At 35.6% G+C, this 14,083-nt stretch overlaps 1 protein-coding gene across 2 annotated transcripts in view; it reads right to left on the reverse strand.

Annotated features, from left to right (window-relative positions):
* Positions 1 to 14,083, reverse strand: part of TAF4B (TATA-box binding protein associated factor 4b) — a gene marked incomplete at its 5' end in the record, with an annotated part of 125,643 nt that overhangs the window by 85,568 nt on the left and 25,992 nt on the right. The window contains 2 exons of one of the 2 annotated variants that reach the window (XM_080821580.1): positions 856 to 991; positions 11,267 to 11,881. In XM_080821580.1, the coding sequence (XP_080677706.1) occupies positions 856 to 991; positions 11,267 to 11,881 (751 nt within the window). Of the gene's footprint in view, positions 1 to 855; positions 1,007 to 11,266; positions 11,882 to 14,083 lie in introns of both variants that reach the window. The other variant, XM_080821579.1, reaches the window with a different exon arrangement.

The following is a 14,083-nucleotide window of genomic DNA, read 5'->3' on the forward strand; positions in this document are numbered from 1 at the left end:
AAAAAAAAAATCATGCCATATTAGGAAAAATGCAGAATAACAGCTTTTAGTATACACAAAATAATCAAAGAAAATTTCAAGCTGTCCTAGAACTATGTTTAAATTCAAAAATGACAATGTATTCCCTGAACAAGCAATCATCTTATAAAATCAAGACCTCTCCATTTCTTTTTATATAGTCTTCAAACAGTCTACAGAATTACCAGCATTATAAAAACATGCAGAAAAAGTGACAGGTGATAAATGTTAATAATGTATCATTTATATTTGTAGATTTAAAAAATACATTAAATCTCTAACTTTTACGTGTAAGAATGATTTCAAACTTAGAAAAAGTGCAGTCTAAAAAGAAATAAAGTTGGGGCACCTGGGTGGCTCAGTGGGTTAAGCCGCTGCCTTCGGCTCGGGTTATGATCCCAGGGTCCTAGGATCGAGCCCCACATCAGGCTCTCTGCTCAGCAGGGAGCCTGCTCCCCACCCCCTCTCTCTGCCTATCTCTCTGCCTACTATGTGATCTCTTGTCTGTCACTTAAATAAATAAAATCTTAAAAAAAAATTATAAAAAGAAATAAAGTTATAGCAATTTTTATGTTAAAAAGTGCTTTACTTACAAACAAGTTATTCTAATTCCAAAATACCATGAGCAGCTGCTTCTTTTATTCTAAAGCAACACATATCCCTAAAAAGCAAGCTATGTATGTACAAAGAATGTACTAAATGTTTATTTTTCAGCCCTCCCTCCTAGGTCTTATTTAAAAGACGATCTTCTCTTAATATAACAATAAAAAAGGAGAATACAAAATCCCATCATACTCCAAACCCAGTGTGATGAGGCAGGGATGGACTGGGGTCTACCTGGAGGAAACTGGCTGGTAGGTATTGCAGTGCTCACTGGCATCTTCTTTGGTCCAGATTTCTGAATCGTCAATGCTGAGGAATGGGAAAGTGTGGTCACTTGTTTTGCAACACCTCCTGAAGGCTGTTGGACTACCTGAAACAATGAGAACTATTAATACAGTCATTCAACTAAACCTGCCTTAGAAAAGAATAAGCTTTCAGCTGTAACAGTAGAAGTGACTGTGCTCACTTAACTGTAAATATACCTTTACATCAGCATAATGAAAGTCTACTTAAAATTTATATTTGTGCATCACAAAATTATCTTGTTCAATATCACACAATATATTTTATTTTTAGAGCGGAATTCAAATTTGCATTATATACTGCCCAACTTAAACCTCCATTTGGGTCCTATTTTCATTTTTTAACTTCTGGAAATTTTCAAATATATACAAAAGTAGAGAGGAAAATAAAATGAAACCACGTATTCCATTATTACCCAGCTTCAACACTGATTAATTCTTTACCAATCCTGTTTTATCCATTCCCACTCATTTTCTCACCACCCTCAATTATTTTTTAAAAAATCCTCGGTATATCTTTTTATCCCTAAATATTTCAAAATATAGTTCTAAAATATAAGAACTTTTAATGAGCTGCTTCTTACAAGTGTCTGGAAAAAAACAATTCTAGGGTAGTCTCCAAGAGAACAGTTCAAGAAATCCAGAGGGCAAGGGATGGGGATAAAATAAGAGAAATTAAAATAATAGTAGGGCCTTATTTTTAGCTACAAAGAAGGAAAGTCAAAATAGCAGAGCTTCATTTTTTCACTTCAAAAAAGAAAAAGTCCACTATTGAGAGTGAACTACTTAAAAGTCCTTAAACTCAGATATGGCTAATATAAGTAATTCAGGAGAAAGATTTCTGAACAGGATTTTGGGGACAGGATTTATTCTGTTCTCTAATTTTTTGTAAATAAAATACAAAATTTAATGTGTATTAGTAAACAAAACTAACTCACAAGAAACTCAAAATGCCCCAGTAAAGAATCCCATGGGAACTAAAGCCCATATAGAAGAAATACAAGTTGGAATAATTTAACTGCCAGCATTCTATAAAAAGAAACTCTTGAAGGACAGAATGAACTCTTGAAAACAATGATGTATTTCAGGTAATTGAGATTATAAATTGAGTTGCATTGTAAAGTATTAGGGGTCAGATTTATTATAAGTAACATTTTGATAGATGAACACGTAAGAGAAGATATGGTATACATACAACGGAATAGTACTCAGCTACAAAAAGAATAAAATCTTGCCATTTGCAACAACATGGATGGACATAAGACAGTATTATACACTATGCGAAAAAAGTCACAAACTTCCAGTTATAAAATAAGACACGTGAATACAATATATGGTATATAGAACACAGTTAATAATATTTTAATAACTTTGTATGATGACAGATGATACCTATGTTTAGTGTAGTAATCACTTCCTAATGTATTTAAATGTTGAACATTACTATGTTGTATGTTGAAACTAATACTGTGGGGGCGCCTGGGTGGCTCAGTGGGTTAAAGCCTCTGCCTTAGGCTCAGGTCATGATCCCAGGGTCCTGGGTTCAAGCCCCACACTGGGCTCTCTGCTCGGCAGAAGCCTGCTTCCTCCTCTCTGTCTGCCTGCCACTCTGCCTACTTGTGATCTCCGTCTGTCAAATAAATAAATAAAATCTTTAAAAAAAAAAAAAAGAAAGAAGCTAATACGGTGTATCAACTGGACTTCAAAAAAAATTTTTTATATGTGTAAGCATAGAGAAAGGTCTGTAAGTTAAAAAACAAACTGATTATTTCCTAGGATTCTACTGCAGGGTAATTTTGCTTTCTACTTTGTGTATTTATTATATAATTTATAGGTATCTACATTACTTGCTTCTTTATGATTAGCATAAGCTACATTTATAATTAGGAAAATAATAAAGTTGAATTTTCAAATAACTAAAGATGAGAATATTATTAGAAAAAAATAAATTCTATAAAATAATATACATTCAGAGTCACATTTATGCATTCAGACTGAAATTCAACAGAAACACTCTAACAATTCTGGCTTATCTTCCTATTCACATTTTCTTCCTTAATATCCTTTATTAAGTATTCTTTTCCAGTATTTTAATTGTGAAAAACAGTAATAAAATATTAGTGAAGTGTTTATAAGTTAATCTTCATACCATTTTGATAGGTACTCAAATAATAGCCCAAAGGCCTGCCCCGGAGGTGGACACAGCCTGGCTGTGTGCAACCTCAGCTATAAAGAGTGGGGGATGGGGTGAAAAGGGGTGGGCCCCATGAGACCTCAGCACCAGTGTGCAGCCCTGGCAAGAACAAGCTGGGCAAAGCAAGCCTCAGTGCCTCAGTGCCCACTGTAGGATCCCGGGTGTGCCTCACTCTGCCTACAGCCCAACTGGGGTCAAGATCATACATGCAGAGGAAGACAAATATGCTAGTCAAAAATATATACAGGCACATGGATGGCTAAGTGGTGCAGCAAGTGACTCTTGATCTTCGGGTTGTGAGCTCAAGCCCCACCTTGGTGTAGTGATTAAATAAAACCTCAAAAAAGTGCACATATATATATAACCCCAATTTACAAATTATATTTATATATTACATACATATATTAAATATAGAAATATATATTATATGTGATATTTATATATATCATGAAGTTCTGAGCTGGGATTTAACACTTGATCTTAGCCAAAAGGCCAAGAAGCGATGAGCTGGGATTTAACAATCCTGGATCCCTCTCATTCCATATCTTAATGACTATAACACTTGGAGCAGCATATATGTAGAATACTCCTGCACACTTGCTGAACAAAATAAAATACAATGAATGAAAAAGTATAAGTGAATTCATTATTATTCTTTCAAAGAAGTACCATTTAAAACAAGAGTGTCAGAATAGCATTTATGGAGACTGAAATTATCATAGATTGAAATTCACCCAAGGAGGTATTTACTCCTACTTGGCAAGCAAAAGAAAGAGCTATTATATTTTTAAAAACTTAAGTCCTTTACTTAATTTCCCCCCCAAAAGGCCACTAGACAGGAAAATCAATAAATAATACATACCTTAGCCTTTTCTTTTGACATGTCAAATTCTGATGTTTTATTTGGATGTTAACATAAAATAATGTTCTAGTAATTTACAGAAATACAGGTCTAGTGCTTCACAATATTACTTGGGTTTTTGTTTTAAGATTTTATTTATTTACTTATTTATTTGAGAGAGAGAGATTGAGAGAGTGAGAGAAGGAGAGAGAGAGAGAGAATGACAGAGGGAAAAGGGTCAGAGGGAGAAGCAGACTCCCCACTCAGCAGGGAGCCTGACGCAGGACTTGATCTTGGGACTCCACGATCACCACCTGAGCCAAGGGCAGTTGCTCAACCAACTGACCCACCCAGGTGCCCATTACTTAAGGATTTTTTTTACATTAATTATGATTTTTACATTATGCTCCGGGACATCAGACAAGGAACTATTCATAAATTTCATAGGGAAAGGTTGCAAAGAAACACAAGTAGATAAGAATTGCAAGAAATACAAATAGATAAGGATGCCTTACATTTTTTTTTTTTTAAGATTTTATTTGAGAGAGAGAGAGAGCACATACGAGCAAGGGGAGGGGGAGAGGGAGAGGGAAAGAATCTCAAGCAGACTCCTCACTAAACGAGGAGCCTGATGGAGATTGATCTCACAACCCTGAGATTATGACCTGAGCCAAAATTAAGAGTCCAGCACTTAACCAACTGAGCCACCCAGGTGATCCCATCCCTTACACTTTCCTTTCCCTATATTTCCTTTCCCTGTATTTCAACCTTCACCTACTCCCCTGTTCATAAATACACAACAATCAAGTTTTTATTACCTCTAATCAAGTAGTACATACATACACAGTGACTGGAATCAAGGTATTATCTCCTCTAATTTCTACATAATATTCAATATGTGATTACTGGCATGCACTTGGTAGGCTGAGTTCTAGAAAACAGAGGACCCTAACTATACAAAAGCTGCAGCTTTATAGTCAGAAAATACATGTTAGTTGCCAACTATTTCTCAGGAACAGCCAATACGTGGTTCTTGTACCACTATTTCCTTATCTTCTGGGACAATGGTATACATCACTAAATGATCACTTCTATATACCTTATCCAGTCTCAGAATCTTAACATAGAGCTCCAGTAAAACCCTACAAAGAAAGTTGAAACTTGGGCGCCTGGGTGGGCTCAGTTGGTTAGGCAACTGCCTTCAGCTCAGGTCATGATCCTAGAGTCCCAGGATTGAGTCTTGCATTGGGCTACCAGCTCCAGGGGGAGTCTGCTTCTCCCTCTGACCTTTTGCTCTCTCTCTCTCTCAAGTAAATAAATGAAATCTTTAAAAAAAAAGAAAAAAAGTTAAAACTTGCTTTGCCATACACAGTCTATATTAAAACTCAATCTTGATAAAACTTCAGAATACACTATTTCTTTCATTTTAAGGGCCTTCTAAACACTTAAAAGTGTGCTCAAATGAATTCTTAATTATATTACCAGCTTTTACAGGAGTCTATAAATGCTGCTTAAAATTGAGAACCTATCAATTTCTATTAAAAATTTAAATGTGCTTATTGTGTGATTTGATTTATATGAAATTCTAGAACAAGCAAAAATAATCTGTGGGAGAAAATTATCTACCTTTCCTCTCACTCTTAACAGAATGCAAAAAGAAAAGAAAGAAAAAGTGCTTAAATCTAGATCCTCAGGTCAGTTCAATATGAAACTGAGAGTGAACTACTTGAGCCAATGAAGTAATTAATGAGTAGGGAGAAAAAAAACAAGGATCAACTTTTACTTCAAGTTCTCTAATAAAAATACTTGCCACCAGCATACTCAGAAACTAAAATTTATACCTTGAAAATACTTCTTGTCCAGTGAAAACTGAAGTCAGAGTCAGTCAGCAGAATTAGGTCTCATAGGCTATTTCATATAAAAATGTATTTGTTGAAAATTCTTTAATGTTTTCCCTTACTTTAAAATAATTAGGTAGCAGAAGAAAATCTGATGCACAAAAACACATTTTTCCCTAATATTCTGGATTAGTTTGTTTTAGGAGATCACCTTTACTTCAATATAATGAAATGGAAAATGACCACATTTAATAATACACTAATTTTTTTTGTCTTATATCTACAAAAGAGTAATATTTGGAGAATGTTGAACATACTTGACCATTTATTTATCAAATGTCAACAATTCTGTTAAGGAAGAAATGCAAGTAAAAGAGTCACTCAGGGAAATATATACCTGAAATAGGGAATATATCTATGATAATACTAAAAACTTTCTGCCCTATCTCTAAGTATAAAGTATTTCTGGGCACCTGGGTGGCTCAGTCAGTTAAGCCTCTGCCTTTGGCTCAGGTCATGATCGCAGGGTCCTGGGATTGAGCCCTAAGTCAGGCTCCCTGCTCAGAGGGGAGACTGCTTCTCCATCTACCCCTCCTCGCCAACTGTGATCACTCTCTCTCTCCCTCTCAGATAAATACATAAAATCTTTAAAAAAATAAATAGGTATAAAATATTTTAAAAGATAATCAAGTGATATATAAATACAAGATTACTAGCAAGAGTAACAACATTCAGTTTACTCTCTAAATTTTTTTCCTCTCATCTTCTTTTTCTAAAAATACAGACCAGGAATCTTGAATTAACTTTCTCATTCATGAATTTTATTCATACATATTGTGGATTTGAGAGGCTTATTGTTTAATTTTTATGTGGTAGAATTTGTTACTAAAATGTATCAAATTTAATTCTAAAAATGATCAGACTGAAATTAAAATTTAGTTTTTCTCTATTAAATTAGCTTTTGCTAATTAAGTTTAAATTTAATTTAAATTATAATATTCAGTTTAAATTAAATTCAGCTTTTGCTCAACTATGAATAAAAGTTTTTTCACAAATATCCTAAGACAAACTTTTAAGCATCAAAATAGAAAGCTTCTACTTACTATCTTCTCATCATCAGCAGACTATAGTACAATTCATCTACTTTCTTTCATTAACTTTTAAAGAAAGGTAAAAACATTAAGCTTAACATTTAGTTGGAGTGTGTAACATCATATAACACCTACCATACCAGAACTGATAGGTAACCAACAACATTAACCATTTACAAGAACTAGATTGTCAGATGAAATCACAGGAACTACTGATTAGGTCCATATTTCAAAAATGCAAGCATTTGAGAACCAAAATATACAAAGCAATAAACTACCGGGACAAAATGAAAAACTTTTATTTAAAGAAACTGTGAACAATTCCAGTTATGTCATTTGATAAGAATTCTAGCAGATCCCCAGAGGATAACATATAATAATCAATGAGGTAAAAAAGATTATAGTAACAAATTTAAATTTAAAAATGAGGTGGTGCCTCTTAATCTGGAATAAAAATGTATTATTTCATAAAATATTAATTCTATAAAATCTAAACCCTGCAATGGGAGATTAAGAGGATCCTTATAAACTGAAAGTGTGATATTTAAAACATCTAGAAGGCAAGAAACCTCAACAATTATCCATAAAAACTAGTACATGCTAGAAATAAATAAAACATTAGGAAGAGGATTTTTTTTTTAAGATTTTATTTATTTGACAGATAGAATGAGAGGAGAGAGCATGAGAGGGGAGAGTTCAGAGGGAGAAGCAGACCCCCTGCCAAGCAGGGATCCCAATGTGGGACTAGATCCTGGGACTCTGGAATCATGACCTGAACCAAAGGCAGTTGCTTAACCAACTGAGCCACCCAAGCGCCCCTGGAAGAGGTTTTAAAACTCATGAGCAATCACTAAAGGAAGTAAACAAACAAAAATTTTTTTTAGAGAGTGTGTAGGTGTGAGCAAGCAGGGTCCGGGGAGGGGCAAAGGAAGAGAGAGAGAAAGAACCTCAAGTAGGCTCCAAACCCAGCACAGAGCCTGACCCAAGGGGTGGGAGTGGGGGGCCTCAATCTCATGACCCTGAGATCATGACCCGAGCAGAAATCAAGAGTAGGTCGCTTAACCAACTGAGCCACAAGAAATAAACAAATTTTACTTTAATATTGAACAATCACACTTGTTTTCTTCAGCTCATTTTTGGAGACTACATCCTGAGTTGCACAAACCACAGATTTGATCCAGTATGGCAATTTTCGTATTTTAAATTATTATTTGCCACATCTCTTATAAGTGCATTAAATGCTTTCTAGCACCCTGAATATTTTCCTCCCCATTTATCTGGGATTAAATTGGACTATGGCTTATGATGGGCTCACAGATGATATTCTTAAATCACTTGAGTAATACTAAACTTTAGTAATATTAATTTCCTAAATTAGCTGATTTGAAAGAATGTTCTAATTCAATCCTTTCTGTGGCATTACCACACAGAATGGCTTGTTTTGTGCCCTAGGTAAAAATGTGTTATAAAAGAGATTACAATGAATCTTCAGTATCTAGGTGCTCTGGTATTTTACATTTTAAATAGGAAGGTACAAATACTGACATCAAATTTGTTGAGTAAAATTAAAACAAAAGCCAAACAGGAGAGCAGAAATTCACCAGAAAAATTAAATTATTCCACATTTTTTTAAGAATGAAAGTAGGAACTAAAAAAAATCCCTAAAATTCACCATTAGATTTTCTTTATTTTCTTCCTTCCTTTCTGTCCCTCCCTCCCTTTCTTTCCTGTCCATTTTTCCTTCCTTCCTTTCTTCTTCTTTCTTTCTTTCAATTTTAAGTAATCTCTACACCCAACGTGGGGCTCAAACTCACAATCCTGAGATCGAAAGTCCCATCCTCCCTGGAATCAGCCAACCAGGTTCCCCCACTGAAAAATCTGTTATATTTTTTCTTGAGTGAAATTGTTTCTAATGTATAACAAGTCAAACATACAAAATATAAATGCTGTCAAAATACTATTACCAAAGTTTTCCTGTTTCAGGACACTCTAGAAACCTAGACGTTCCTGCATTAGTACCATATCCTAATGGGAAAGACCCTGGGTTTTAGTCTAAGATTCAATACTTTCTGAGTGCCAGTGGATGGGTCACTTAATGTTTCTGGATTCTTGGTTTTCTCCCTGCCTTTTCTTCATTATAAAATTATTTAAAAACCTACAGTTAATACATGACATATATGCTTTTAAAACTCTACATAGCTATAAAGTGTTATTTCACTTCAGGAACTAATACAGTATAGATGTTCAATAAAGATTAGCAGTGATTCAAGAATCACTTATGATCCATAAAAAGGATTTCAATTCTGTTCAGTGCTACCAAAAAGAGGCCTTTCCTTGAGGCAATGACTCTGTTTTCTGTGGTTCCCCAAGCTGACTGCTCAGACTGATGTTTAAGAGTCACTGCTTCTAAAAAGGTTTCATCTCTGAGATTAAATTCAGACAACCCAAGAGAAACTGCAAGGCATACACACTTCTTGATTTGAAAATCAGACTCAGGGTAGGAAGGGATAAAAAATGATAAGCACCCAGGAAATGACATTACTTCCTATCTACCCAAGAGTCTGACTGCAGTCCAAACTCATCTTTCCCTTTCATCTTTTTTTTTTTTTTAAAGATTTTATTTATTTATGTGACAGAGAGAGAGAGAGATCACAAGTAGGCAGAGAGGCAGGCAGAGAGAGAGGCAGAAGCAGGCTCCCTGCTGAGTGGAGAGCCCGATACGGGGCTCAATCCCAGGACCCTGAGATTATGACCTCGGCCGAAGGCAGAGGCTTAACCCACTGAGCCACCCAGGCGCCCCTTCCCCTTTCATCTTATGCTCATAGCTGACCTCTGCCTCAAAGACAATCATCCACAGATATTCCTCTTCTTCTGATCAGACAACAAGGTTGGGAAGTTTACTTAGATTTTACTATCCCCAGAAGCAGAATAAACTAAAACAAAGAGATTTAACACACATAACATAAAGATTTATAAAAGCAAACAAGGCAATTACCAAAAATTAAAAGAACAGCTAGCTATTACAGTATAAGGTAAGCGAGTTTATTAAGAAATGTAATTTTTAATTAATTCACCATGTACTATCTCCCACAGGTTAATAATAATCTCACAGTCTGTCTTGAATAAACTAGAATGTTTTAAATACTATGAAAATAAAGGGAAACCTCACTAAAATGAGTCAGGAGGCCAGAAGGGGAACCTCTCACACCCTATAACTAGTTACCAACTGCAGACCCCAACAGAAAGAGCGGTACCTTGCACCCCCAACAGGAAGAAGCCCATCCTTTACTACATCTGCAGGAGGAAGAAAGATTTTCACCTCGCCCAGCAACAGCCCAGCCAATGAGAGACTGTCACAACTCAGCCAATGAGAAGCCACTGCACTTTTTGTTTACTCCAGGGGACTTCTTTTTGTAACAGCCTTTTCCAACTTCTGCCTTACCTCTGTACGAGGCCACTCTTTTTTTTTTTTTTTTTTTAAAACAAGGCCATTCTTTGTTCTCTAGATCTGCCTATGGTTTTACCATATCTTGCTTGTCCTGAATTCTAATTCTTTGCTATTCCCAAATAAACCCATTTTTGCTGGTAAAATAACAGAAAGTTTTATTTCTAAGGTTAACAACACTAATTGGTAAATAGCTAAGATTTCTTTCTTTCACCTAGGAACCTCTCAACCTACCAAGTTTAGGGAAAAAAACCACAACTTCATACTCATCTACTCCCGTTTCCCTCTCCCCTTAGCACATTTTTCTTGGGAAATGTTACCATAACATTACCTCTGTAATAACCTTGTCCCAAAGATTTAGTCTGAATCTAATCTTGAGGAAACAATTAGACAAAACAAAGGATATTCTGCAAACCAGTCTAGGTACTTAAAACTGTTACAACAGAATGAGCAAATACAAAAGGGCTGGGGAGCTGTTTTAGATTAAAGGAGCCTAAAGAGAAATGACAGGTAAATACAATACGCAGTTCTCTATCACAAACAACATCAGAAAAAAGGGCATTATTAGCTATAAAGGACACTGTTGGGACACCTGGGAAAAAAATTATACCAATATTAAATTTCCAAGTGTAATAATAAGTACAAGGCCATTATGTTAAAAAAAAATCATTTTCCTTAAGAGATACACAGTACTTAGAGGTACAATGTCACAACTTCTGCAATTAACTCTAAAATGTTTCAGGAAAAAGTTCTGTGTGTGTGCTTATGTGTGTGAATAGAGAGAGGGAGAGACTCAGCAAATGTGATAAAATGTTAACAACTACTCAAACTCCATTGAGGATACTCAGGAGCTCGTTTTACTAGTATTGCCAATTTTCTGAATGTTTGAAATTTTCAAAAGAAGAAACTGAGGAAGAAATGAAACATTACTCACTAGTTGTTTGACTTTAACTGCCTGTGCGATCCCAGCTGGCTGTGAAAGGATGGGGCCTGGCTGCGTAAGTTTGATCTGTACCGGAGCAATGACGGCCTTGTCAGATGTGGTCCCAGCAGAAGTAACAACAGGTTTCACAGATGGAAGACAGATAGCTGCTGCTGAAGTTTCTCCGAAAGTTACTGATGGAAGGGCCAATGTGACTGCTGCCCCAGAGACAACTGGCTTCTCAGGTTGAAGCGAGACTGCTGTAACTGTGTTCTGAATAGATGTCACAAGTGGTTTTGGAGTCTGAAGCAAAACAGTTCCAGCTGTTGTTCCTCCTGGTACAGCAGCTGGACCCACAGAATGAAGTGTCACAACTCCAGTTTTTGTTCCCCCTGGACCAGCAAGTGGATTCAGAGTCGACACTGACACAGTACTGGGTGTAGTTGCTCCAGAAACAATGATGGGTTTTTCAGACTGGATTGAGCAAACTGTTGTTGTCACCACAGGAGAAGTTGTTGCTGTTGTGGTACAGGTAGCAATGACTACCTCGTTAGAGGTCTGCTGAACACACTGCTGAATAAAGCTCTGGGAGTTGGGCATGAGTTGTCGTAAGGCAATCACACTTTTCTAGAAATAGGAGAGAAAAAAGAACCTGATAACTAAACAAATTAGCTCCTAGTAAAATAGAATTACTTTGTATTTCAGAGCTTTACAACATAATATAAATCAAAAGAATATCAGGTGTTTCAGTTGAGGAAGCCTGATATCACTTGGCAGTCATATCCTAACAATATCCAGGATACAACCAATTTAAAGCCCACAAGTGCTTTATTTTTCAATACAAAATGATTACCGCTCAGTATTAAATTTATTTTATATCCCTCAAGATCAATTTGGTAAAATAAAACACTGTGTCATACTTGTTTGTATTTACTTATATCCCATAATAGATCACTAATAATTTTTCTATCAGTAAGTTTCTTTACATGACAACAGAATCTAAAAAAAAAAAGTTTTTGTTAATAACTTTCAAACTGTGGATAAAAAGTCTCTAAATCAAAATAAAACTAATACACGGGACGCCTGGGTGGCTCAGTCAGTTAACTGTCTGTCTTCGGCTTGGGTTATAATCCCGATGGATGGAGTTGTGCATTGGGTTCCTTCCTCAGTGAGAAGCCTGCTTCTCCCTCTGCCCTGCTGCTCCCCCTGCTTATGCTCTCTCCATGATAAATAAATAAAAGCTTTAAAAAAAACAAAATAAAACAAATACAAACACAGGCAATTTCCTTAATGGAGCTAGAATATTTTCTGACTAGATTTTAAGTTGGTATCTCTCCTTGTATCTTTCTGAAAGAGTAAAGGCAATTTGAACTAAAAAGTAGAATACTCTGCCTTTTCACCCCTGGGGGTTTTGTTTCTTTTGTTTTTGAGTAAGGGGAAAAAAATGGAAAAGGAGGTAGATTATCTTTTGGTAAATTCAAGGGCTATGTGGAAGTTTTCCTGTTCTGATACTTAAACCAAGGCAGTAGTCTGACTGAATTTAAGAAGCAAATGAGAACCACTGTTATCCTTTTCCTTCCTTTTAGTTACATCTTTTACTTTTTTATTAAAAAGGATTGAGAAGTTCTTCTCTGAAGGTTTTCAAATATGTATATAAATGATAACAAAGGAAAGTAAGAAGCAGAGAGTCTCATAATCTTTTTCCAAACTTAAAAAATGGTGGAGAACAAGCTGCTTTGGAAATATATAAAAAAAAGAAGTGATCTATTAAATTTAAGCTAGAAATCTAATATGAAGGGGTCCTGAGAAAAACACAATTGGAACAAATGTTAAAATAATCAGACTCGGAGAAATTTTTACAAAAAATGTATATTAAATTATCTCTTGATCAGCTGGCCAGAGATTAAATGCTAAATCCCTCATCTCTATGCAACATTCAATGCCCCAAATGCGGGGCGGGGGGGGGGGTGTCCTAAGGAAACAAATCACAAGGCTTAATAGGTCCTTAGAAAATACATACAAACCAAAAAAACTTCAGTTTTATTTGGTAACTTAAAGGTATTGTTACCTAGCAAGTAGAGTCAGATAGGATAAATTCTGGACCTCTAAGTTTGACAAAAAATTAGTCGATATAAACAGTGTTTTAATCTCTAAAATGGAAAATACTATAATATCTACTACCTAGTATTCTCAAAAGACAGATATGAAAAATAAGTGCAAACAATCCAAATTAAAAGTAAAGTATGTAGCATAGCATTGGATGCATAATAAGAACATACATGATCTCCTCACTTCTCCTCCACAGTGTCTCCAATGAGTATGAAATACAGATAAATGTAAGAGTTGTCAGTGTTAATGTAGACAACCTATTGCCCAAAGAACTTTTGCACTGAAAGGGACCCAAGGAAGAACTGCCTCTAATTTCTCAAACAAGAGAACCATCCAAAAACAGGGCACTAGTCATTTGATATTAAATATTATGCTGAACCTTCAACCTCCCTTTCCCCAGACCAAGTCTCCTCTAGCTAAAACATTCTCAGTTTCTTTAGCCACATTTTATATCACATGATTGGCACCCTCCTAATCAATGTGCTCACCCTTCTATTGACATTTCCATTATTTTAAGATCCTTCTGAAAATGTGCTCCATTTCCCTTCCCACTCTTTTTTTTATGAGGCAACCAAAAGGAGTCTTCCATTACAGCGCCTCTTTCATCTCCTCTAGACAATCAAACCAAATAGTTCTCTTTAATTTTTTTAAGATATATTTATTTATTTGGGGGACAGAGAGAGACCGAGAGAGCAAGTATGAGCAGAAGTGGCAGAGGGA

The sequence above is a fragment of the Martes martes genome (assembly GCF_963455335.1).
Source record: "Martes martes genome assembly, chromosome: 13".
Lineage (NCBI taxonomy): Eukaryota > Metazoa > Chordata > Mammalia > Carnivora > Mustelidae > Martes > Martes martes.